Below are 27,745 nucleotides of genomic sequence, written 5' to 3'. Positions count from 1 at the left end.
CCCTCGGGAGGTGAACTGTGGAGCCCCTGGCCATGGATGTTGCAGCTGGAGCTCAACCACAGGCGATGCGGAGCAGCAGGCAACCCCAGGCGATACAGAGCAGCAGGCAACCTTGGACGGTGTCGTGAAAGCCACTCCCCCCACTCAAAGCGCTTTCACATTGCATAAGTTATGTTATATTTTAGTTTCATGCTATTTTTATAACTAGTTATTTATGTTTTACAATTTTATATGTGCATACAGCTTTCTACACTTGCTTACACAAGTATGTAAATAAATGTTATTACAGTTTTTCATGTTTATGTATGTGTGTTCTTTTTGAAAAAATAAGAAAACTGTTTAATTTTCAATGTGAATACAGCGTTTCTGCTCTGAAAATGTTATGTATGATGTTCATAAATAAAAAATATTAAGTTTGATCCGATTGTTTGTTTTTCATTTTCACATCGAAGCCATTTTAAAATGGAGCTGCACATTTTTGCGGGTGCGGCGGTTGTATGCAGACAGAAATCTCGGCGGTTCGAGTGTAAAGCACCAAACAGCTTTCCAGAGATTCTCACAAAGCACTGTTAAACATCTAACAGCTTTCCAGAGAGTCTGACAAAGCTCTATTAAACTTCTACATACTGTTGCATTGTAAAAATAGAAGCCTGTCGGAGGTCTTCTAGTGGCTACCTTTATCTCAAACAGGAGAGTCAACTAATCTGAATAAATACCACATTACACTGACCTATTAGTACACACAAGCCCTTTGTTATTTAACTCATATTTCCAAGACTAGCCCCCACCCTTTTCCCCTTGTCACTCACAGGTGAATCCAATGCCTCAGTTTACCACGCAATAAATCAACTGCAGAGTAAGAGAGATGGCAGCACTAAGTAACCGCAGGGCGAGGCACAATGCTGCGAGACATGGGCCTCTTAACACTCTGTGGTAAAGTGCCTGCCCGTGTGTAATATTGTGTTGTATGTTGTGTGTTAATGTTGGTGTATAGTCATTGGTACACAGGATATAAAAACGGGTCTGTGTAACATGAGTGTTTAAAATGTATATTTGTATTTAGGCACGAGGATTGCAAAGCACTTCAAGTGCAAGTAAAAAGTAATACGTGAGAATGGGAAACTGAATGACTGATTAGCAATTGAGTCTCGGTACAGCTGCATAAAAGCAGCATGTTTTCACCCACTCGGGTTGTGTGTTCCATGAGTGGAGAATGGGATTGGAGACCGAGGTAATAACAACAGTAGTTAAAAATATCAGCTCACCGTGTTTGTTTAGTGTTAGTCCATTTTGTTTGTCTCTTTAATTTGGCGAATGTGCCGTGTCCTGTATCTGTCTTGCAACCTTTTTTATTTTCTGTCCGCTGTTCATTATTAAATACTGAGCGAGACCATTCACTCAGCTTCACCAAACTCCACCTCTCTTTGTTTATTTCCTGGTATTTTTTCTTTGTGACACACTCCTATAAAAAATATGTTTTCAGCTGTCCTGACTTAATGCAAAGCAATACTTACCTCACTGTCATTTTCATTTCCACTGGAGCTTTTTCTTGAAGAGCTCTGGCATTTATTCTGTAGCAACAAAAAAAAAAAAAAAAAAAATGGTGTTAGTAACACCATTACCCCGCCCCAGCTGTGAATACAAAACAGAGACAGCTTCTTCCAAACATACCCACATTTTCATACCCTCACTAACTTGTGATAAAGAACATGCTAACCAAGTTTGTTGTCCAGTTATATGTAGAACTGTAATGCGTGACATACACATGTAGCGATGATAAGACAACACAGTACTACATACAGGGGTGCACAAGGGATGACTGAACACTGCTACCAAAGCTGTGTCTTACGCCCACAACGTTGGCACACCTGTCTCCGCCACACAGGAGACAAAACTACGTGCAGGACAGCGCTCGGTGCCATAAACTTTCTTCAGCCTACTGCATAGAACGTGCACAGTGACCAAAGAATTGTAACAGCCAATCTGGCAAAACCCATTGCCTGCCACAGTTATAAGGCATGGTAACACCACAGAACACAGGAATACCTATGCATGTGCGTCTCAGTCCGGCTGATACACCGCTGTCAGCACTCTGGTTCCAAAGGCAGGGTTCGGAGGATCAAGCTTGTAAAACCTTATGAAGGAATGAGGAGTGGTCCACACCGCTGCATCACAAATGTCAGAGACCAATGCACCCTAAAACAAACCCCAAGAAGTAGCAAGACCGCTGGTGGAATGACCTGTGACCTTCTCTGGGAGGGCAAGTTCGCTTGCTCATAAGTAATCTTGACTATCTCCACAATCCAATGACAGTCTCTGTTTTGACAAAGCTTGACCTTGGTTCTTAGCTCCAAAGCATATAAACAGCTGCTCTGACTGCTGCTTTTTGTGCTGTCAACATAAAACACACTAATGCCCCCTAACCGGACAAAGCACATGGAGCCGCCAATCCTCATCTGATTGGAATGGTGGAGGATGAAAAGCCTCCAATTCTACCGACTCGTTGACATGGAAGGTCGATGGGCATTTGGGCACAAAGGCCAGATTCGTGCGGAGCATGACCTTAGTCCTAGACTCCGTTAAAAAAAAAAAAAAAAAAAGCTTTTGCCACTGAAAATGCCTGCACCTCACTCATGCGTCTAGCAGAGGTGATGGCAAGTAAAAACAATGGTCTTAACAGACAGGTATATAAGCTCTCTAGTATGCAGAGGTTCAAAAGGGTGGTTTCGTAAGTGCACGCAGCACTGCATTTAACCGCCACTGAGGAACTTTGTCCTTCAAGAAGGAGGCCGAAGCCTCCGCGCTCCTTTCAGAAACTGGCCAACCAGAAAGCGAGCTACAGTCAATTGTAACATGGCAAGCCAATATGGCTGCCAAGTAAACCTTCAGAATCGAGGGGAACTTACCCTCATCAAAAAGGTCCTACAAAAACTGCAGATTAACTGGCATGGGGCAAGTCATGGGATCAACCTGATGTGCCAAACACCAAGCTTGGAACACCAACCAATTGTAACCATACCGAGAGCGCGTTGAAGCAGCTCTCGCATTCTGGAGAGTCGATAAGACTCTTTCTGACAAGCCTAACTGGCTGAACCAGAGCCATTCAGGGGCCATTCTGCAGGCTCGATGGGTTGGGGGTGCCACAACAGGTCAGGCGGTGGGCAACTGCCAAGGCTGGTGGCGCAAAGGATTTATTACCAGTGATATGTTAATACAAATATAAAAACAAATCGCAATTATACTGACAAAGACATTGCAAGAATACGCACAACAAACCAGAAAACTAGGGACAGTAATGCGCTGTGTTTAAACCCCACAGCCTGGTCAGTAACACTTTTTGCTGCAATACTCTGGGTGGAAACAAACTGAAGTATAAGGTACAGCATGGGGAGGACAATACACACTACAGGGGCAGCTTCTCTTAAAGAGTGGTTTCAGATTTTCAGAAATTACTTTCGTTTTGCTTGTACGACAGCCCATTTTAAGAGCCGATTACAAAATGCCTGCAGTGTAATTATGTAACCATGTTCTGCTGCATGTTTGTCACAATGAAAAGGGATACAGACGTGCTGGAAAAGGTTCTCGAATATGACACATATATGTAGGGGTAGGGCTCGAAGTTCAGATTTCTCCATTGTGTTTTTTGGAAACACTACATAAAATACTAATTTTGTTGAAGCTGACACCCTGGGATCCTTCAAGAAGCTGCTTGATGAGATTCTGGGATCGATAAGCTACTAAAAACCAAAATGAGCAAGATGGGCTGAATGGCCTCCTCTTGTTTGTAATCTTTCTTATGTACTACTACGACTACTAATAATAACAATTATAATAATAACAATACATTACAATATGTATGCAACATGAAAAATAGTGCATACAGCAACATGTAAAAATGTGATTATTGGGCTGAAGTTGAGCACTGCTGTGGGTAAGTGTCCCTTTAAATCATCATGGCAATACACAGCACTGTCTTACCGGAAGCCAGGTTTACATTAAAATGTTTAACTAAACGAACGGGACAAAAAGCAACCACATGGTGTATGCCACAGAAACCTGCCAACTGTTTATTACAAAAGAGAGAGAGACACAGACTTGTAGTCGGTTCCTCAATCCTCGAGTCCGAGTCACTATCACTTGAGTCCGAATTATGAGTCCTTGAAACAAACCCAAATCAATTTTCATTCAACTAGTGGTAGATGTTGGGAGAACATTTTGAGTTTGAGTGAGTCAATCACACAAGGTTGACAAGTCAGATCCACTTCTACAAGTCTGATTAAATTATATATAATATATATTATATATATATATATATATATTATATATAATATATATATATATATATATATTATATATTTATAAAGTAACATGCATGTGATAAAAGGGGAGTAAACACAGAATCATAGGCAATACCTTGATATAATCTTTTCTCAAATATTTATTTCGCCGTCTCTCTTCGTTATGAAACACTACAGGGTGAGTCTCAGAGTCCATTTGATCCTGCTTTGAATTATCCTCCAAAGAGCCCGAAGACTGCAAAACAACCAACAAACTCATTGTGTGCCACATTGCTTGCTGCCACATGTACAATAAGAAGGTAGAGGAGGAGTGAACAAGTGGTAAACACTTCAGAGTTAAAAGAAACAATAAATAAAATGAAATAAATGAGATGAGTGACCTGAGAGAATGCAGTGTCTTCATTAGTGAACTTTGGCTCCTTTGAGAAAGGGAAGGAAGAAACACAGATGAAAACACACTGTTAAAACATCAGCTCTGACAGTGCAAACATTTCCTTTGATCATTAATGCAACAGTTCCCCTTGGTCATCTCTATTATACATCTTTACAACAACACCACAAAGAGACTCAAAACACCAGCAATGTTAGGAAACATTACAAATGACTATCTCCTGGCTTGTCGTGCATTGCCCTTTTTAGTGTTTCTTTATAGAAATGGTGCAAATACAGTGGCTCTCAAAAGTATTCACCCCCCCTTGGACTTTTCCACATTTTATTGTGTTACAACATGGAATCAAAATGGATTTAATTAGGAGATTTTGCCACTGATCAACACAAAAGTCCATAATGTCAAAGTGAAAAATAAAATCTACACATTGTTTTAAATTAATTACAATTACAAAACAGAAAATAATTGATTGCATAAGTATTCACCCCCATGAGTCAATATTTGGTAGAGGCACCTTTGGCAGCAATTAATCTATTTGGATAAGTCTCTACCAGCTTTGCACATCTGGACACTGCAATTTTTGCCCATTCTTCTTGGCAAAATTGCTCAAGCTCCATCAAGTTGGATGGGGGGACAATTTTCAACTCTTTCCACATATTCTCAATTGGATTAATGTCCAGGCTTTGAGTGGGCCACTCCAGGACATTGACCTTTTTGTTTTTAAACCACTCCAGTGTGGCTTTGGCTGTATGTTTGGGGTCATTGTCCTGCTGGAAAATGAATCTTCTCCCAAGTCCCAGGTCTCTTGCAGATTTCAGCAGGTTTTCTTCCAGGATTTCTCTGTCCTTTGCTGCATCCATTTTGCCCTCTATCTTCACAAGCTTTCCAGGCCCTAACGCAGAGAAGCATCCCCGTAGCATTATGCTGCCACCACCATGCTTCACGGTAGGGATGGTGTTCTCAGGATGATGTGCGGTGTTAGGCTTGCGCCAAACATAGCGCTGAGCGTTAAGGCCAAAAAGCTCTATTTTGGTCTCAGACCATAGAAACTTCTTCCACTTAAGTCTCAGTCTAACTCTAGCCAAGATAAGATGCAAGTTTTTTTCAACAATGGCTCTTTTTGCCACTCTACCATAAAAGGCCAGTTTTGTGAAGCACGCAGGCTATTGTTGCCATATGCAGTGTCTCCCAGCTCAGTCGTGGAAGACTAACTCCTTTAGAGTTGCCATAGGTGGCCTTGCTGATTAGTGCACTTCTCGCCCGGATACTCAGTTTTTCAGGATGGCCTGTTCTAGACATATTCATATTCTCTCCATTTGTTAATAATGTACTTTACTGTGCTCTGGGGGATATTCAGTGCTTTGGAAGTGTTCTTATATCCTACCCGACTGGTGCTTTTGAAGAACATAAGAACATAAGAAAGTTTACAAACGAGAGCCGGTCATTCGGCCCATCTTGCTCATTTGGTTGTTAGTAGCTTATTGATCCCAGAATCTCATCAAGCAGCTTCTTGAAAGATCCCAGGGTGTCAGCTTCAACAATATTACTGGGGAGTTGATTCCAGACCCTCACAATTCTCTGTGTAAAAAAGTGCCTCCTATTTTCTGTTCTGAATGCCCCTTTGTCTAATCTCCATTTGTGACCCCTGGTCCTTGTTTCTTTTTTCAGGTCAGAAAAGTCCCTTGGGTAGATATTGTCAATACCTTTTAGAATTTTGAATGCTTGAATTAGGTCGCCGCGTAGTCTTCTTTGTTCAAGACTGAACAGATTCAATTCTTTTAGCCTGTTTGCTAGAACCTTATTCCGGATTTGCTTCGAATGTTCCTTCGTCTTCGTGATGTAGTTTTTGTTAGGAAATGTACTAACCGACTGTGGGACCTTCCAGAGACAGGTATATTTAACCTGAAATCATGTGAAACACCTTAATTCCCACGGATGGACTCCATTCAACTAATTATATGACTTCTAAAGACAATTGGTTGCACCAGAGCTTATTTAGGTGTGTCAAAGGTGGTGAATACTTATGCAATCAATTATTTTCTGTTTTATATTTGTAATTTAGAACAATTTGTAGATTTTATTTATCATTTTGACATCATGGACTTTTTTGTGTTGATCAGTGGCAAAAAGTCCTAATTAAATCCATTTTGATTCCACACAACAAAATGTTGAAAAGTAAAAAAGGGGTGGGGGGGTGAATACTTTTGAGAGCCACTGAAAACTGCAAAGCAAATCAATGAATATTCAGCTCCTCTGTTATTAGCACACTGTTTAATTCAATGACAAATTAATTTCTTGCCATTTAGCAAAACTTCAAAAATCATGCAAACCATTAATACTGTTTGGTGTCACGCTGCATGTGAACATTTTTGTTTTCATTTTGATCTAATTTAATATTAATATAACACTGAAGATTTCCATCGGAACCACTAGAAAATGTGCTTATATATTTGAATAAATACAAAATCTGGAGTAGAAACTATAGTTTTGAATTCTCCAGAAGCCATCAATAGTAAAGTACAGTGTCAGTCAGGCTATGCAGAATGACACCAAGGAAATTTAGGGAGACATATGAACAGCTTCCCAAACAAAACGAAGGCAGGGCGCACCAGAAGAACGCTGCAGGCATCCTCCAAGGGCCGGGCTCCGTGTAGAGGAAGTAAAAGAAGTAAAGTAAATCCATCCCTCCATCACACCCGATCCCATGTGTTTCTCAACCACAACCATCTATTATAGGTTTGAAAGAATTACATCTTCTTAATGTGTTAAACGTCATAAAACATAGGTTTTTAATTAACTTTTGTTAATTAATTGGTTTGCCTTTGCTATTAACAGTTTAAAATCTTTAACAGTCATTTACTTAGCAAACAATGATGTGATTCCCTGTTATATGGTTGCAGCTTCGAGGTAATAGTAAATAGTAAACGGTGTAGTGAACTGCCTGTTGAAACTCACCATGCAGCTGTGTGGGGACACTGGTGTGCTGCCCTCCTCCACGGACACACTGAAAACAGAAGCACAATAAATCACTCAGCAATCCTCAGTAAGCAAAGCCCAGTACTCTGTTACAGTACAGGACTGCTCATGTAAAATGTTAGAAACAGCCATACATGTTTTGGAAATCAGTGTTATATAGAATTATATAGAAACTGCTGCAGGGTGGCCAACATTAAAAGTGTAGAGTGCCTGAATTTACAGACATGCATAAAACACCAGAGAGGGTCATTCCACAGAGCCCGGGTATCACTCATCTCTACCTCCTGTTACCTTCGTTAAAGCAGTCCAAGGTTACTGTTAATGTGTGTGTCTGTGAGACCAGCCAGAAGTAACGATAATGAGCCTTATTGGTTTTCAACAGCATGTGCCCTGCAGTAAAGCCTGTGTAATCCAGCCCCTCTACATACCAGAATTATCTATAATTCAACCAGATCCCTATTGAAATGAATGGTATGATCCCCTCTACAATCCCTGTTGTAATGAATGATGTGATCCCCTTTTCAATCCCTTTTGAAGTGTATAGTGCGATGCCCTCTACAATCGCTATTGAAATTAATGGTGTGATCCCCTCTACAATCCCTATTGAAATTAATGGTGTGATCCCCTCTACAATCCCAACATTTCCAGGATTTGTTGTCATTTTTAAGTCTCTACTGCACAAAATCAATGTAAACCTGGTACAGTCATGTGATTTATTTTCGAAGTTTAAAACCAGTATATAAAAACACACACACACACACAAAGAAGATGCTGCATATTGTCTCACATGTCCCACCTGCACCATTCTGAAGTAAAATAAATAAATAATAATAATAAAAAAAAAACATTGCTAAGGTGGGGTGTGATTCAAAACAGATTGAGAACCTGTTTTCCACTAACTCTGTAATTCAGCACACTGTCTAATTCCACGTCAGATTGGACAGATTTTACTGTAGTATGTTGAATAGGCAAATAAATCCCAAAACAATGACCAGGCCATGCACTTCACTTCCTTTGAACAGGATGGCTGTAGGGTGACGTCAGGCCAGCAAGGAGTATGCAGAGACAAGCAGGGAGACGCTGCGGTATTCAGTGAGTTTATTAACATAGTAAAAAAAAGGTTGACCAAAACAGCACACTGCACTTGACGCCAAAATAAACGAATAGACACTAACACACAGGGACGAACACAAAACAAACAAGTACCGTGCTGGCCCTCCAGCATGACGTAGCAATTGCTATAAATATTATTTTCTTTACCTTTTTAATTTTACTCTGCTCACTCTCTCCCATTCTTTCACCCTGAACACACAACCCTGAGTGAAACATGCATGGGTCCTAATGGATTTGCTCAACTTTATACAAGTCAATCCCCTATAAATGACCACAAGGTGGCAGTAGATGTATAGTTGTGTAAAAGCACAATTTGTTTTACATGTCAAGTACATGTACTACAGGCATCAGATTGAGTTACCCATTCAGGTTAAAAAAAAACTTCTAGTTAATATTCCAAGAATGAGTACCGTACCTGCAGTACCCTTTATTTTTAATTAAAGGGTTTTCAGAATATTTAACCTTCATGTTTCAAAAGATGCAAAATCTTATTTGGAGTGACACATATACTTTTAGAAGAGTGCACATGGGCATAGTTTTACAAAGATACTCAATCGCAGCAGTCGGTGGGGGGGTGCATCACCTGGGTACACTAAAGCCTACTGATCTCACTGGCAATATATTAATCTTAATGGTAGCAGTTTTATTGTCTTCAATACCTTCTATTAGAGTCAGAAGGCTTCTGTCTGTTACTTGAACTGCTTGGGGACTGGCTAAGAAACCTGAAACAGAAGGAGATCAAATAATGATAATAAGAACACTACCAACAAATAACCACTTCTAAATAACTGCATGACCTCCCCTCCACATAGATAAGGAAGTCTAAAAACAGAAAGGGAAGCAGAGCTACAAGTGGAGTACATGGTTCCCTCCCACATAAGAATTACAGGCGCACAGATTAGGAACAAAGGTGTATTTATAATAACCTTCTCCAGAAACCCAGTCAGTATCTAACACCCATGTTCTGAGCTGTACAAATGATTACATTAAGAGCTAAAGAAATTATGACCTCTCGTTACCTCCGCAACATTAATCTCAAGTTTTTCTGTTTCTCTTTCCACATTTTATTTTTACTTTACAACCCTATAGATTCCATTGCTGTGCAGCAGTGATTATGACCCCAAATGCCTTCTTACATGCAGCACGGAAAGGGAGTGCGAAGCTCAGATGTGGGGTCCTAATACCCGCTGCACAGGAAATAACTACAATGTGATGTTAGGATATATTAGCTTCACCTGAATCAAAGTGAAGATAGTCTACAGAATAATAAGGGACATGCAAGAAAAGTTGTTGTGCCACGATGTTTGTAAAGCCATGGTTATCTTAAAAGAGAAGGGTTGTACTCAGCGTCAAAGATTTCTTAGATGTAGCAGTACCCACCATGAAGGAGTGCTTTAGGTCCGTTTTGAACTATTTACTGGCGAGTGCCATTACGAAAACAATAACACACAACAGTGTTCAACTATGGTCCAGTATCTGTATGCCTAGGGGTAGTGTTCACAGCCGAAGCCTGTAGATTTTAACCCATATTTGAGCACCCTGGAGTGTGCTGGTACCCCCCACCCTACCTTTCCCCTCCTGGAGTGTGCTGGTAGCCCCACCCTACCCCTCCCCTCCTGGAGTGTGCTGGTACCCCCCACCCTACCTTTCCCCTCCTGGAGTGTGCTGGTAGCCCCACCCTACCCCTCCCCTCCTGGAGTGTGCTGGTACCCCCCACCCTACCTTTCCCCTCCTGGAGTGTGCTGGTAGCCCCACCCTACCCCTCCCCTCCTGGAGTGTGCTGGTACCCCCCACCCTACCTTTCCCCTCCTGGAGTGTGCTGGTAGCCCCACCCTACCCCTCCCCTCCTGGAGTGTGCTGGTACCCCCCACCCTACCTTTCCCCTCCTGGAGTGTGCTGGTAACCCCACCCTACCCCTCCCCTCCTGGAGTGAATTGGTTGTCAGTGGTTCTGAAAGTTCCAAACTGTGCTGGTATTGTTAAACATCTGCACAGGTTGGAACACCTGTTAGCAATTTTATAAATACTGTGCAAAGAATAAAAATGCAGGCTCACATTCTCACTCTGTCCTCACTACAGAATCTCATCTCAAGGGTAAAAGGTAGAAAATAGACAGAGGGACTATAGAAAACATGATTTTGTATATCAAAACCAAATCTGGTGACCTCGACATAGTACACCCAAAATGACTATCCCCATGTGCCTTCCTGAAATTACAATAACATATAAAAATGAGGAAAAAATAAGTACAAAAACAACTGCAGTGTTTCTTGTTTTAAACAAAGGCTTGTCTGAAAGAGTTAAAATCATTGTAAAGGGCGATATACCTCTGTGCCCGTCCAGCCGCCCTTCTCCTCTGGCTTAGGTTCTCACTGAATGTGGTTCTACATACTAAAGGCCTCCGTCTGTATTCACATGTCATGTGTACCAACCAAAGAAAGAAAGAAAGAAAAAGAAACGAAAGAAAGGAGTACAAATATGATGATGGGAAAGGACAGGACGTTGTTAGTACAGAGAAAAGAAAGTTATTCAAGACAGGGTAGCAAACAAGTAGAATGAGGTTGTTTCAATAAAGTTACATCACCCACAGCAGAAATAAAGCAGAATGAAGAATCAGAGTTTTAAAACTGATGCATGAGGCCCTCTGTTCCCTCAAAGTTCTCGTTTTAGACCCTTGTTACAAATATTCTAAAATGTATTCTGTGCCTTATCATATTTTACAGACCAGTGGAAATCTGCAAAAAAGTAAGAAACATCAGAAGGGCATGCACAAGTCAGTGGTATTCTGTAACCCGAAAAAAAAAAATCATGTTATTTTTGAGAGAAGTCAGGAGATGTGTCAAGATCTCACAAACATCTGCTAGCAGCTTACACTCTAAGTGAAACAAAATCTATACCATTAGCAATCATCACAGCTACAGTGAACACAAATAATACTATTACAAAAAATACAGCCAGCCACTTCACTAGCTAAGCAGTTAAATAGCTAGCTAGACCACCTTTTCATTTCCAAACTGCACCAGGCATAACACTGGAATGCAGCCCTCCTGCAGTGTGCACTCAGGCACCTTTGGGGTGGACTCTACCTGTTCTGCTGTTCCTGCTGCAGTAACTGCACCGCTATCTTCCGGAGGTCAATGACCTCCTTCAAGACCTCCTCTTCCTCCTCAACAAGCTGCTGCTGCTCCTTCTGAGTGCTGAAACACACATGCAGATCAATTGAAGCATACGCTCTGTGAATATCCATTGGAACATACACTCAGCGACTTAGTTACGACCATTCTACTGAGGTCACCCCTTACCCCTAACAATGGCATCTTAACCCTTTGCAGTCCTATATCGGTCCAGGTCCGACATTACAATTTTCTGCTGTCCACAAAGGAGCTGTTTCTAAATACTTTTGATAATCAACCCTCTCAGTGAAGGACAATGCAATATTTCCATTGGAGTAAGAGAGTACTAAAACTGGACAGTATTTGGAATTATTTTCAAAAGATTATTATAATGGAATTCTAGAAGTGAACACAAACAAAGCAACACTGTATATAGTGCCTACCTCCACTCTTCTGTCCCATTGTCATTTTCCTCTATTCTGTGTGATTTACTCAAGACTCTCCCAAGCTCCTGAAAAGGGACGAGAATACAAATTACACTGTATGCAACAATATTAATATAATAATAATTTCTTCAAAGCATTCAGATTATGAAGCTCCAGAAAGTTCAAGATAGTTATCGTGGTCACCATGTAGACTGTGAAGGACAGTTGGACACTATACAGTGTTTAAGGGTCTACATTGAAGCGATCAGAATCAAGCAGTAAATCAGAAACTAAAATGTGCACTTTTGGCAAAATGTACTAATGATATAATTATTCCTTAAAAACCAAAAAAAAAAAAAAAAGTGTCAGGTTTTCTGTTTCATACATTATGTTTATACACCCAGCCGGAGACACATAGACCCCCTTGTATCTCCAGCACTCTCACGTACCTTCATACAGGACATGAAGGGATCATTGAGCTGCACATCCCCTGGCTCAGAAAGGGGCGTGTCTTCCTCTGTGTTGGGGTCGATGTAATCATATGGCTCTTGATCTGAGAGAAAATTAAAAATAAAATCAATGCACTGTGACAGAAATACAATGAATTCTGGTTGTAAATCTCCCTCTCTACTTTTGAGGGCACTAAATAGTGAAAGGAGAAGTAGCTGAACGGGCTGGCCTGACAGTTCGTTTCCGAAGTTCGGAAGTCGGTCAGCCTGGATGGAAGCGAGACTCTGTTGTAGGTACGTATTGACCTAGAAAGGTAAACGAGGTAGCAGTTGTAAACTATTGATGCAGCTGGAATCGTTTACCAAGGGGTCATGAGGGATAGCATAATAGAGGCCAGAGAAACGCTAATCCTTCCTTTGTTTGGTTTTGGGTTAGAAACTGGAAGGACCGTAAGAGACGCAGAGAAAGCATATTGGAAATATTCATGAGTGTTTTTGTTTGTTTGTCCGTGTGTTTACTAACCGTCTGTTTTCTGATTATAGCACTAGATGGCTAAACACAAATCCAGGGCTGTCGCCAAAGGCCAGCACAAACCGGATCAACACTGCACTACAGTCACGATTAACACTGTTATCACTGTAGTTCACAAATAAAGCATGTATTATATCGTACTGCAGCACAAGCACTGAGAGCACTCACTTTGGACTGGTGATCGCGTGTGTGTCTAATTGTGTGTGTTTAAGTACTGTGCTTATTATTTAAGGGACAGCAACCCTTTGTCAATACTGTGCAGTACACATGATGGTGTATTACAAGCTTGTTATTATTTACTGCCTGGTCATCAGACCCTTGGATTATAAACAAATTATAAACAAACCAATTCACCTGTACTTTCTTGTCTGTTGGTTTCTTTGGATTATTGCACCTGCTGTACACCTGTTCACTATCAGCAGCCACTTTACCACATGCACATATTTTCTTTTTTTTTTTTAAACAGTAAAACCAGTACAATGTGTGCTGCTGTGTCCATGCCACCCAGATGCCTTCGCCCCACCTTTATTCACGTCGGGCCTGGTTCCCGCGGAGTGGCTGTCTGCTTTACCCTGGTTCCTCGTGCTTTCTGATACCTGAGAGTGCAGACTGATGGTGTCATCATCGGATGGCTGAAAAACACAAATTTGCCATTTTTTTTATATTGTGAAAAGGACCCAACCATACAGATACCAGCCAACACATTTTGGGACAGCTGAATACATTCAGAAAGAATGGGTGCAGGGAGATTGTTCCCTGTCAGAGCCCAGGGTTGCAGTATATGAACATGCTAATGGGGACAATATCCTTTACAATGACTCTGGGTCCCAAATGAATGCCCACCATCTTTGCATGGTCTGACAGTCCATCGAACATTTAGTTTAATAACATTATTTTCAAATGTTTAGCCTAAGATTCCTTAGTTTGGTCACCATTTTAGAAAGCAGGTTCTAGTATTGTTAGTTAATTTTTAGGGATCCTTACCTTGGTGGTAATATTGGGTAACTGGAGTAAATGCGTGGTTGATACTCCTACAGGTTATGTGTACCAAACTGAAATACAAATGTGAATCAGCAGGGAGCAGGGCCCTCACCTCTGTTGTGGATAAGCGCTTGTCCCCATTGTCACTGCCAATGCCTGAGTCCGGGCCGTGGCTTTTACTTGGGTAAAAATCTTCCATGCTGAAAACAAAAATACAGGTAAGAGTGCAATAAAAAGACTTTTGGAGATTGGGCTGTTCTGGAAGGTGCTGGGACTGTGCTGCCCCTTTTATTATTCTTGATATGAACTTCCAAGGTGAAGGAGGACTGTGGTGCCACCTGCAGCAGCAGTGGCATTACCACCTTGCTGCGATTACAGCTTGCTTCCAGACCACTGAGTGAATTCATCCAGTACAGACTAGAGAGAGAGCAGCAACAACAGGCATTCCTTCCTTTGCCTTTCTGGACAGATATGGGCAGAAGTTCAGTTTACAGAGCAAGGTGCTGCAATTCGGAAAGTAAAAACGGCTTAACGAAAAAACTCTGCTCAGAAACCACAGCGTACCAGGGCCAGCAGTCAGAGTAATTTACAATGTGGGGTCTGCAGGACACATTGTCTTAACAGAGTGAAGGTGCAGTAGGGGGCACCACCACAATGATAAGAGGCTGGTGCCAGTGTTACAGAGGATAGATGAGAATGGAGGCTGTTACTCCTTTAACCCCAGACACAACCTCTACCCCACCTATCTGAATCTTGGAGGGTAATGCATTGTCAGTGTGAGTGGAATGGCTAGCCCCATGTACAGCATTTCTTTAAAGGATTAGCAGCAGAACAGCAACCAGACAATATGGCATGGCTTTGGCTTGCCTTGCATCTTAAGCCTTGCTCAGCAAATGTATAGAGCACAGCAAACAAGAAGTGCAAGTCCTTACTATTTAACACAGAGACATCAATGAATACACGATTCCACACTCAAGACTGCAGCCTAGTCATACACATAGAACATCTAGAATTTGCAACATTATTTATTATTATTATTATTATTATTATTATTATTATTATTAATTGTTCCATGCAATGTCTTTAATTGTCCCTTAGTCCCACTCCGCAGTGTTAGACTGGGGGCGGATGCCGTCCACCCACTATTTTTGGTGAAATGCCATTTTTTACACTCGTTCTTCATTGTTATTTATTGTGAATAGTAACCTGATCTATTTCTTCCCAATATTTCATCGTTTATCTTTTGCTTTTATTGCGTCTGCACTATAGCGAAACAGCAACTCGAGTTCTACTAAAATTTACGTGACATCTAGTAGAGGGCGATTTCACTGAATTTTGTTTTTAAAAGAATGTTGTAATCACATAATAACAACAGTGTTGATTCAGTTCAACATTTCTAAAATAAACAAAGTGAAAATTAGTATAACAGCTGATGACAAACACTATCCAAACAGATTTAAGGAAAATAGCAATTGCTCTAAACAAGCACTGCGTTTCTAGAAAAATCTCTCAATATGCTGAAAGAAAATTGTGAAAGTGCATAATACAAAGCAAAATTGGTTTAATAGCATATCAGTGTTTACAAAGACACTGCACATCTGTTTTACTAACTGCTATAATATAAAGCCTTCCGTTCTTAATTTTACTGCATACAAATCGTCGTGTTTTTTATTTGTGACTTGATATTTTTTTTCTTTCTTTTTGTCGGAAAACATGAAATAAGAATTGTGTAGCAGTTTCTACACATGCGAACTGGCAGAGCTCCCCTGGTGTGTTTTTTCTGAAAGGAGACTAACAGCTGGCATAGCAGACGGTTTGGTTCAAATTGCATGTACTGCTAACAACTGATGAGAGCCTTTGTCCCTACAAGCTTCTTGCCCAGCACTGACTGCAAGCTATAACAGCACGGTGGGCTAGAAGGGGCCAGGCTCAAAGACTTTTGGAATGCAAAACATAAAAAGGGGCTAAAGGCTCCCAGAGACTGCTGTTGGACCCAGAGGTTCTCAGGGAGAATAAGAGATAATGCCACTGGACTCAAAGGATCCCAGCCAACAAGGAGAGACATGGAGGAAGATGACAAAAACCAGATGTGTAGACCTTTTTGGGCACCAGGGGTCTGAAAAGGAATGCATTGAGTTCAGAGGTCGCCACACTAGACTATACACACACGCTAAATTAAATACATATGGTACATAGTAACAGAATAATGTGTTGTCCTTTTGCTATTGGTTAAGTGTCAGAGAAAGAGGTGGAGAACCACCTATGCAAAAGGGGTATTTAATGTTATGCAAAAAAAAAAGAACGAGTAATACATTTGTCCTGAACCTCGGACGAATTTCTACTAATTGTACTGTACCGCCCCCTTGGACCTCTCGCTCACTTTTTTGATTAACTTGACTATTTCCTCTCCTCCCTCCCCTCTCTGTCTACCTCAAATGTCCTGTTAGGTGATTTCAATATCCATCTCTCCAACCCCACCCACTGCCGGATTCCTTCCTCTCCTACAGTCCTTCAACTTCTCTCTCTCTCTCCATCCCCTCCTACCCACAAAGCTGTCCGTCAACTGGACATCACCTTCTCCAGGCCCTGCTGCCTCTCCACCCTCTCTGATCAGTATCAGGATCTCACCCCTCTCTCCCTACTGCACCTACCCCCTACTGTCACCTCTGCTCTCTAACCTCCTCTGTTGTTGCTTCCACCGCTCTCTCACCTCCCTCCTATTGACTCCTTCTCCCAACTCTAAAGACTCTGCTACCTCCACCCTCTTCTCCTCCATCGACTACCTCTGTCCCCTCACTTCCCAACCCTCCCCAGCCCTGGCTCTCCTCTGTACTCTGCTTAGCAAAACCAAACTGCGCTCTGCTGAAAAGAAATGGAAGAGACCCAAACTCCCTGCTGCCCTAGACCTCTACCGCTCCATCCTCTCCTCCTTCTCCTCTACTCTACAATCCCTGGAAACTATTCTCTACCTTCTCCTCCCTCCTCCACCATCCTCCTCCTCTATCTCCTCTGACAACTTTGCCTCTCTTCTCCTCTAAAACCTCTGATATTCACAAACTCTTCAACACCTCTCCCTCCCCCACAACCCCTCTCGCTCGAACCCCAACACCCTCCGTTTCCCCTACTAACTCACCCTCCTTCTCCTCCTTTTCTCCCCTCTAAGACTCTGACCTCTGCTCCTCCTTCCAGGGCCACAAACCGTGCCATGACACATGTCTTGTACCCCTCACCTCGCTCAAGCTGCTGCTCCTACTCTACCCCCCTTCATCTCCTCCCTTCTCAACACCTCTCTCCTCTCTGCCTTCAAACAAGCCTTTATCACTCCCATCCGCAAAAAACCTCACCCCCTCCAGAACTATTGTCCCATCTCCCTCTTACCCTTCCTCTCGAAAACCCTCAAGCAGGCAATACACAGCCAGCTCTCCACTTTCCTGTCTGCTTGACCCTCTCTAATCTGGTTTCCGCTCTGCTCTCTCCACTGAAACTGTTCTTCTGTCCGTCACTAACTCGTTAAATTCTGCCTGTACTGCCTCTCCCTGCTCTGTCCTAACTCTCCTTGATCTCTGTTGCCTTTGACACGGTCGATCACTCCATTCTCCTATCCTCTCTCGCTGACCTGGGAATCTCTGGCAATGCTCTGGCCTGGTTCTCCTTCTACCTCTCCAACCACACAGACCAGATAACCTGGCGCGGCTCAACCTCCACACCTCACACTCTCTCAGCAGGAGTCCCCCAAGATCAGTCTTGGGTACTCTTCTGTTCTCACTCTACACATGCTCCGTGTGCTCCCTCATCGCATCCTATAGTCTCACATACCATTTCTAAGCTGATGATGCTCAGATCTTCCTCCCCCCCCCCCCCCCCCCCCCCCCCCCCCCCCCCCCCACCCCCACCACCCCTTCCCTTATCTCTACCTGTCTGTCTGCTATCTTCTCCTGGATGCACTCACATCACTTCAAACTCAACCTCTCTAAAATCTGGCCTCTTTTTCTTCCCTCTCCTTTGATCTCTATCTCCATTCCTCTGGAATCAACCATGCTCTCTTCCTACTCCTAAGCCAAGAACCTCGGAGTAACCCTGGACCCCTGCCTCTCTTACTCCCTGCACATTTCCACTCTAGCACGCACCTGCAGTTTCTTCCTGAGCAACATAAAAGAATCCGACCCTTCCTCACCAACTGCTGCATGCAACTCCTAGTCCAGGTCCTGGTACTCTGCCTCCTAGACTACTGCAATTCCCTCTGGGCAGCCTCCCTGCGTCCACCACCCGTCCTCTCCAGCTCATCCAGAACTCTGCTACTTGCCTGTTGTGCTCTCTGCCTCACTTCTCCCATGCTACTCCACTTCTCCCGATCACCGCTTGCATCCAGTTCAAGACTATTGTACTCACCTACCGATGCCTTGACTAGTCTGCACCCAGCTACCTCCAAACCCTCATCTCTCTTTACACCCCGAATCGACCTCTCCATTCCGTCTGCACTAGAAGACTGGCTGTATCTCCTCTATGCTCCCCTGCCTCCAGAGCCCACTCCTTCTCCACCCTCGCCCCGTAGTGGAACGACCATCCTATGGATGTCAGGACTGCCCAGTCCCGGACCACTTTCCGACAACTCCTCAAGACACACCTCTTCAAACAACACCTGTAAAACTCAACTCTTCCCTTCTGGACAATGCACTTTAACTTGCACTTATCTGCTCCCTATTTTACTGTATGTAATCCTACACTTAACCCAATCTGTAGTATTTTGTATTTCACCTGCACTTGTATCTAACTCTGATGTAACTATCAACACTGTTATCTGCTCTTGAACTGCCCCAATATCAAATTGTACTGTTTTGTATCTTGCGCTTAATTGTACTACAATTGTTTATATGTATTTATTGTATACAAATGTAAGTCACCCTGGGTAAGGGTGTCTGCTAAAAAATAAATAATAAAATAATAAAACTATAAATCCTTTGCAACTGTAAATTTGAAAAACTGTGAATATGTACAGGTCTCTCAAATCTAAACATCTAACAGTATCTACATCCATCTGTTCTGAAGAAGTTTCTATTTCAGGTTTTTATGTGTTTATTTTTTTTTTCAAAGCTGCATTGTTTGTACAGGTTTTGTAACAGCAGTTGCCAAACGACAGCTGTACAGGCACTAGACTGAAAAACTCACTTGACCACTATCATTGTTAAACCAGCCATGAGAATCTTCAGTCAATTTGCTTGAAAATCTGTCTTTTTTAGCTTTCCTTCACTGACATTATTTATTTGTGCTGTTGTATCACAAAGGCTGCATCTAAGCCCCTAGTCAAATCATGAATCATGAATATTATTTTTTTTGCCAAATTACCTTTGCATTTTTTCACTATGAAAGTTTGTTTTTAAAATTGGATTTACAACAGAAAAGTGTCCTACATTTTATTTTGTAACAATAGTGTGTGAATCACTATCAAATTTCAACATAATAGTCTATCTGTATTTCTTTTTTGTTGTTTTATGAATGAGTTTGAAATCATCTTGGTGCCCTTGGGTTGGATTTATGTTTTGCCTTTTTGCCTCCTAGAACTGCCTTAGTGCCCCTGAATCTTCACGCCTAACGAAGGCAACACTGCCTTGCCCTTCATGACCTTAACTTCATGCCATGAGAATGAATGCTGCGCAGTCTGCGTTAAGAATTAATGCTGTGTAGTCTGGGTTAAGGTGCTATGACTAAACACTTGAATGAATGAATGAATCTGAAACTACTTATTGTTTGGTGTATTTATAAGAACATAAGAAAGTTTACAAAACGAGAGGAACTCATTCTGCCCATCTTGTTCGTTTGGTTGTTAGTAGCTTATTGATCCCAGAATTTCATCAAGCATCTTCTTGAAGGATTACAGGGTTTCAGCTTCATCAACATTACTGGGAAGTTGTGGTCATACCTGTCTGTCAGAGGCTGTGATAAGATCCTTTTGCCCAGCGAAGGCAGGTCAAGAGAGTCCGGCTTCTTGTCTATTCTGCAGGCCTGGAAGTTTAGGTATTTAAATATGTGTACTTTACCCTTTAAGCAAATCTGCAGGGGGGAAGAGAGAGACTTCATTCAGACTGCAACGTAGTCTTATAACAAAGCGTTATAAAAAAGTAGTGTGGTGGAGCTGCTTTACTAGTGCTGAAGCACTTTATTTCACTGAGCTACAAAGGTGTAAGATGTCATGACCACATGTGTATCCTTCCTCTTCCCTCCCCATTCTTCCCTGTCTTGCTGCATGCAGCTCTGAACACTGACCTACACCCTTCTGCCCACCCTTTTTTTCTTAAGAGTCTTCAAGGTGTTTAACGTCATATCACAACAAGTTTACTAAAAACAACATAACTGAGATGCAAGTATACCGACCTGTGCTGGAGGGGACTGCATTGGGTTGTTATCCAATGCAATCACCTGAAGCTGTCTTAACTTCCTATAGCTAACTGGAATGTCTGTGATTCTGTTGCAGGAGAAGTCTAACCTGACCAGAGGAAGGTTGGCCAGCTCTGAAAGGGAGAGGAGAAGCAAAGATCAGACACACTGCTGTGCTTTCCACAGTCTGGAAAGTAAAAGGATAAGGAGACTTGAACTTTACCCTCTGGGAGCACCTGAAGATTATTCCTTCTTATATTGAGCTCTCGGAGGGAATGTAGTTTTCCCATCTGTCGAGGAAGGACCTGAATTTCATTGCAGCTGATATCCTAGTTCAAGGAGAAGGAACACTAAATAAGACAACATGCTTCTTATGTACTGGACACATTGCCTAAAAAAGAAAACAGCCAAATGCATGTGATCTGTAGATAGTATACTAAATAAAAAACACAAATTTGAAGATCCAGGCTAAAATTATCCAAGCATTATGATAACAATTCTGTCTCTTGTATTCAAATGTATGCACAAGACACTGACGAAGTTATTAAGAGGAATTTCTCATTACCAATGTTGTACTACATTATTAATAGCGATTGCATCAAGAATTGGGGTTAAATTATTTTTTATTTTTCTACAATTAACAAACAAATAAATAAATAAATGTTACATGTGTTAAACCCTCATGGTTATATTTCAACAAAGGGCAGCAACGACTGCATGTCGTAAAACATGTAATATGAAGCATATATTAATACTAAAATAACAGCTAGCTGGATCATTCCAGCTCAAGTTGAGCAGATGCTGGGGAGGACAGGTGGAATGTAACTACACGCCACATCTTAAAGGGTACATAAGGACCTTTTTTGTTTTATTGTGTTACATGTTCCTATGTGTTGCTGTAACTGTTCACGTAAGGCGTGTGTGTATGTTGTTTTACATATTTTACATTCTGACCACTTAAACTTTTAAATTGCACTCCCTGCCTCAAGATGGCTGTTTTCACATGTACCCACATGGACCACTCAGAACTACATTTCCCCTCATCCTCCTGCTAACATATGTAATGGAGATGGATTTACCAGTGAGCAGGAGGTTGATGGGAAATGTAGTTCTGAGAGGTTCATGTGGGTACATGTGAAGCCATCTTGAGGCAGGGAATGCAATTTATATGTTTAAGAAAGTGGTCAAAATGTGGGGGGGGGAAAAAAAAAAAAAAGAAAAAAAATTAAAACAATAAAAACACTAAAAAAAAAAAAAAAAAAAAAAAAAAAGAAAAAAAATTAAAACAATACACACACCTTCCGTAAATCGTTGTAGCAACACATGGGAACATGTAACAAAATAAAATAAAAAGGTCCTTTTATACCCTTTAAGTTGCAAGAAAGTTATGAAAAGTTAGTGCTTCTCAAAGTCTTGCTGTTATTGTTAGGGTAAATATAACGTGTGTGTTATAAAGTGTGTTAAAGTATGGCCCTGAATAAAGCTGAATGATGCAAAGCACCTCAAACACTCGACATGAGAAAGAAAGAAAACTAATCTAAACATCAGCACTCTTACTCACCAGCTCCATTAGGCCTTTTGATTTCCCAATTTCTTCTGGAATGGACACAAGCTTGTTATTACTCAATATTAAAACTTTTAGAGGAAGGTCAAACAAGTATTTTGGCAGTGTTGATAGAAGGTTTCGACTGGGGAAACAAAATGTGCAGTTATCAGAACACAAGCTCTGAAACTTTAGACACCATTCAGATTACTTTTTAAAACATAACATTAAATGTAACTGGTCTGCAAACTTCAGTTATGTTGCTACACCACCTGGCTGACATCCTCTTAAAAAGGTGCAGCCCCCAACGAATTCAAATCCCTTCTCTTCTTCGCATTTCAGTTTTTTTTTTTTTTTATTTGGGAATTTCAACACTGATTAAGAACCAAATTGGCTTTAGTAAACTGACACTGTTTCTGGTACATTATCACTTTCCGTGGTGGGCAGTTCCAGACACAGGAAGTGACAGGGTACCAGGAAGTAGTAACACACTACACGGTGTTTCATTAACTGGTAAATACATTTAAAAAGCTAGCTGACAGAAAGAGACTGAAGTCGCCTGACAATAAAAAAAGGTCTGTGGCGAGCAGCTAGAAACACTGACTGTCACAAACAAGAGCGAACGTGTGCCTTTAGTGCGCTTCTAGACCTTTGTGTGTGCCTTTAAAGGCACAGCCAATCGATTGAGTGATTTGGCAGTTCCTGTCTTCGCGCATGCTTGTTAACAAAGCAAGTCACAGACAGGCCGATTCAATCCACACCCCCTCTATTGTTCCTACTGGAGGGGCTTAGCTTATTTTGTTTTCATTCTGATTGACTGTCATGTTTTTGATGAAATGAAAGCATAAAGTGCAGTTTATTTGTATACTGTTTTTTATTCTCTTTAGTCTAGATATGTCAGTCGGGTCTATGTAAGGTTGTACACCCTCCTATCTTTTTAGTACAAAATGCCAGGCTGACATTATATATACCTGTAGTTTTAAGTTACATTAAGAAAATTCAGAAGCTAAATATGAATGTTTGCTTAATTAAAAAAATAAGGCTAAGTGAAAGGAATGTTTTTTTTTAGTTTTGTTTTACTTTTTCCAGAGGCCTAGTGCCATGATGAGGGGGGGGGGGATCAGTAAGGGCATTGCTAGTGCCATGATGAGGGGGGGATCAGTAAGGGCATTGCTAGTGCTATGATGAGGGGGGGGGGTCAGTAAGGGCATTGCAAGTACCATTATGAGGGGGGGGGATCAGTAAGGGCATTGACAGTGCCATGATGAGGGGGTCAGTGAGCACACTGCTAGTGCCATGATGAGGGGGGGATAAATAAGGGCATTGCCAGTGCCATGATGAGGGGGTCAGTCAGAACATTGCCAGTGCCATGAAGACCACTCCTTTAAGACCCAGCCTACGTTCAGCACTGACCAGTGACAGCACCAGTGCCCCAGATAATTTTATTTCTGGTCAGCAGTAATCACTGCCAGAGAAATAAGTCAGGATTTACATTGTTTTAGTCTTTTGTAGACTAATCCTTTGAATAAACTTTAGTCACTACTGGTATAGAATCCATAAAGGGCTTCACATCCTGCTTTTATTCTGTACCTTAAATTCCTATAAACAGATATATTGCACACTGTTGTGCAACACACTAATCATGCATCATAACAAAATTGAAGCCCAGGTGTTAAACCTGGACAAAGAAAATAAAAATGAATCAATATGGGTCAGAATAACAGACAAAAATTCAAAAGGCATAATAATAGGAGCATGCTATAGACCGCCAGATTCAGACGGTGAGCACAATAATCTGTTATACAATGACATTAGAAATGTGTGTAGCAAAGGAGAAGCCATACTAATGGGGGATTTCAACTTCCCCCAAATAAAATGGGAAAACCCGGTGGGTAGCGCGAAGGATGAAATAGAAATGGTGGAAATGACAAATGACTGCTTCCTAACACAATTTGTGAAGGCACCCACTAGAGGGGAGGCATGCCTTGATTTAGTCTTTTCAAATAACGAAGATAGAATAACTAAAACAGAGGTCAGAGAACCACTGGCAAACTCACACCACAACATGGTCTCATTTGAAGTGTTTTTTAAATCCCCAAAAGTAATGACTAAAGCTAAGGTTTACAATTTTAGAAGTAGTACAACTAACAGAAGTAGATTGGAGTAAAATAGAGAAAACACCCACAGAAGAAGGATGGTTGTTCTTCAAAAATGTAGTACTAGAGGCACAAAACAATTATATCCCTAAAGTAGACAAATCTAAATGTAAAACTAAATTGCCAAAATGGTTTAATAGATCAATTAAAAAAAATATTCAGCGAAAAAAGGCACTTTACAGAGCATTAAAAAAGGACCAAAAAGAAAGTACGCAGAAAGAGTACACAGAACTGCAAACGCAAGTCAAAAAGGAAGTTAGAAAGGCCAAGAGAGAAATAGAAATAAACATTGCTAAGGGAGCTAAAACCAATTCCAAAATGTTTTTCCAATATTACAACAGCAAGAGAACATTCAAAGAGGAGATGAAATGTTTAAGAGATACAAATGGCAAAATCGTAGAGGAAGAAAAAAAAATAGCAAATATGTTAAATGATTACTTTTCACAAGTTTTTACAAAGGAAGATACTGACAACATGCCCCACATGTCATCCAGTTCCTATCCAGTTTTAAATAACTTTAGCATAACTGAGGCAGAAGTGTTAAAGGGACTAGGAGCTCTTAAAATAAACAAATCCCCTGGGCCGGATGAGATCCTCCCAGTAGTACTCAAAGAAATGAAAGAAGTAATTTACAAACCGCTAACCAAGATCATGCAGCAGTCTCTTGACACAGGGGTGGTACCGACAGACTGGAAAATTGCAAACGTAATACCGATCCACAAAAAGGGAAACAAAACTGAACCAGGTAACTACAGACCAGTAAGCCTGACTTCTATTATATGCAAACTTATGGAAACTATAATAAGATCCAAAATGGAAAATTACCTATATGGTAACAGGGTACTGGGAGACAGTCAACATGGTTTTAGGAAAGGGAGATTGTGTCTAACTAACTTGCTTGATTTTTTTGAGGATGCAACATCGATAATGGATAATTGCAAAGCATATGACATGGTTTATTTAGATTTCCAGAAAGCTTTTGACAAAGTCCCGCACAAAAGATTAATTCTCAAACTGAACGCAGTTGGGATTCAAGGAAACACATGTACATGGATTAGGGAGTGGTTAACATGTAGAAAACAAAGTACTGATTAGAGGAAAAACCTCAGAATGGAGTGTGGTAACCAGCGGTGTACCACAGGGATCAGTATTAGGTCCTCTGCTATTCCTAATCTACATTAATGATTTAGATTCTGGTATAGTAAGCAAACTTGTTAAATTTGCAGACGACACAAAAGTAGGAGGAGTGGCAAACACTGTTGCAGCAGCAAAGGTCATTCAAAATGATCTAGACAAGATTCAGAACTGGGCAGACACATGGCAAATGACATTTAATAGAGAAAAGTGTAAGGTACTGCACGCAGGAAATAAAAATGTACATTATAAATATCATATGGGAGATATTGAAATTGGAGAAGGAATCTATGAAAAAGACCTAGGAGTTTTTGTTGACTCAGAAATGTCTTCATCTAGACAATGTGGGGAAGCTATAAAAAAGGCTAACAAGATGCTCGGATACATTGTGAAAAGTGTTGAATTTAAATCAAGGGAAGTAATGTTAAAACTGTACAATGCACTAGTAAGACCTCATCTTGAATATTGTGTTCAGTTCTGGTCACCTCGCTATAAAAAAGATATTGCTGCTCTAGAAAGAGTGCAAAGAAGAGCGACCAGAATTATTCCGGGCTTAAAAGGCATGTCATATGCAGACAGGCTAAAAGAATTGAATCTGTTCAGTCTTGAACAAAGAAGACTACATGGCGACCTAATTCAAGCATTCAAAATTCTAAAAGGTATTGACAGTGTCGACCCAAGGGACTTTTTCAGCCTGAAAAAAGAAACAAGGACCAGGGGTCACAAATGGAGTTTAGAAAAAGGGGCATTCAGAACAGAAAATAGGAGACACTTTTTTACACAGAGAATTGTGAGGGTCTGGAATGAACTCCCCAGTAATGTTGTTGAAGCTGACACCCTGGGATCCTTCAAGAAGTTGCTTGATGAGATTTTGGGATCAATAAGCTACTAACAACCAAACGAGTTGGGCCGAATGGCCTCCTCTCGTTTGTAAACTTTCTTATGTTCTTATGTTCTTAAATGTATTTAGTTTATTTATTTTGCAACTTTTGTATTGGTTTTGCAATATAAAACATGCACTAAAACAGAAAATATCAGTATAATTTGCATAGCCCTATATAAGAACATAAAAAAGTTTACAAACGAGAGGAGGCCATTCAGCCCATCTTGTTCGTTTGGTTGTTAGTAGCTTATTGATCCCAGAATCTCATCAAGCAACTTCTTGAAGGATCCCAGGGTGTCAGCTTCAACAACATTACTGGGGAGTTGATTCCAGACCCTCACAATTCTCTGTGTAAAAAAGTGCCTCCTATTTTCTGTTCTGAATGTCCCTTTGTCTAATCTCCATTTGTGACCCCTGGTCCTTGTTTCTTTTTTCAGGCTGAAAAAGTCCCTTGGGTCGACACCGTCAATACCTTTTAGAATTTTGAATGCTTGAATTAGGTCGCCACGTAGTCTTCTTTGTTCAAGACTGAACAGATTCAATTCTTTTAGCCTGTCTGCATATGACATGCCTTTTAAGCCCGGAATAATTCTGGTCGCTCCTCTTTGCACTCTTTCTAGAGCAGCAATATCTTTTCTATAGCAAGGTGACCAGAACTGCACACAGTACTCAAGATGAGGTCTTACTAGTGCATTGTACAATTTTAACATTACTTCCCTTGATTTAAATTCAACACTTTTCACAATGTATCCGAGCATCTTGATGGCCTTTTTTATAGCTTCCCCACATTGTCTAGATGAAGACATTTCTGAGTCAACAAAAACTCCTAGGTCTTTTTCATAGATTCCTTCTCCAATTTCAGTATCTCCCATATGATATTTATAATGTACATTTTTATACACTTTTCTCTATTAAATGTCATTTGCCATGTGTCTGTCCAGTTCTGAATCTTGTCTAGATCATTTTGAATGACCTCTGCTGCTACAACAGTGTATGCCACTCCTCCTACTTTTGCGTCGTCTACAAATTTAACAAGTTTGCTTACTATACCAGAATCTAAATCATTAATGTAGATTAGGAATAGCAGAGGACCTAATACTGATCCCTGTGGTACACCGCTGGTTACCACACTCCATTCTGAGGTTTTTCCTCTAATCAGTACTTTCTGTTTTCTACATGTTAACCACTCCCTAATCCATGTACATGTGTTTCCTTGAATTCCAACTGCGTTCAGTTTGAGAATTAATCTTTTGTGCGGGACTTTGTCAAAAGCTTTTTGGAAATCCAAATAAACCATGTCATATGCTTTGCGATTATCCATTATCGATGTTGCATCCTCAAAAAAATCAAGCAAGTTAGTTAGACACAATCTCCCTTTCCTAA

General features: G+C 41.0%; 1 protein-coding gene across 3 annotated transcripts in view; it reads right to left on the bottom strand.

Moving 5' to 3' along the window:
• Positions 1-27,745, bottom strand: part of LOC121318632 (leucine-rich repeat and calponin homology domain-containing protein 2-like) — a 110,063-nt gene that overhangs the window by 16,307 nt on the left and 66,011 nt on the right. The window contains exons 3-17 of one of the 3 annotated variants that reach the window (XM_041255519.1): positions 22,208-22,334; positions 20,870-20,975; positions 20,644-20,780; positions 20,192-20,322; positions 14,387-14,474; positions 13,817-13,925; positions 12,762-12,865; positions 12,331-12,398; positions 11,861-11,971; positions 11,102-11,179; positions 9,435-9,497; positions 7,642-7,690; positions 4,679-4,717; positions 4,414-4,533; positions 1,515-1,571 (exon numbers count right to left, since the gene is read on the bottom strand). In XM_041255519.1, coding sequence (XP_041111453.1) covers positions 1,515-1,571; positions 4,414-4,533; positions 4,679-4,717; positions 7,642-7,690; positions 9,435-9,497; positions 11,102-11,179; positions 11,861-11,971; positions 12,331-12,398; positions 12,762-12,865; positions 13,817-13,925; positions 14,387-14,474; positions 20,192-20,322; positions 20,644-20,780; positions 20,870-20,975; positions 22,208-22,334 — 1,387 coding nt within the window. The remainder of the gene's footprint in view (positions 1-1,514; positions 1,572-4,413; positions 4,534-4,678; positions 4,718-7,641; positions 7,691-9,434; positions 9,498-11,101; positions 11,180-11,860; positions 11,972-12,330; positions 12,399-12,761; positions 12,866-13,816; positions 13,926-14,386; positions 14,475-20,191; positions 20,323-20,643; positions 20,781-20,869; positions 20,976-22,207; positions 22,335-27,745) is intronic. The other 2 variants (XM_041255520.1, XM_041255521.1) reach the window with 2 other exon arrangements.

The sequence above is a fragment of the Polyodon spathula genome, chromosome 7, assembly GCF_017654505.1.
Source record: "Polyodon spathula isolate WHYD16114869_AA chromosome 7, ASM1765450v1, whole genome shotgun sequence".
In the NCBI taxonomy this organism is placed as follows: domain Eukaryota; kingdom Metazoa; phylum Chordata; class Actinopteri; order Acipenseriformes; family Polyodontidae; genus Polyodon; species Polyodon spathula.
The sequence above is the reverse complement of the archived record's forward strand: the minus strand, read 5'-3'. Positions and strand labels throughout refer to the sequence as shown.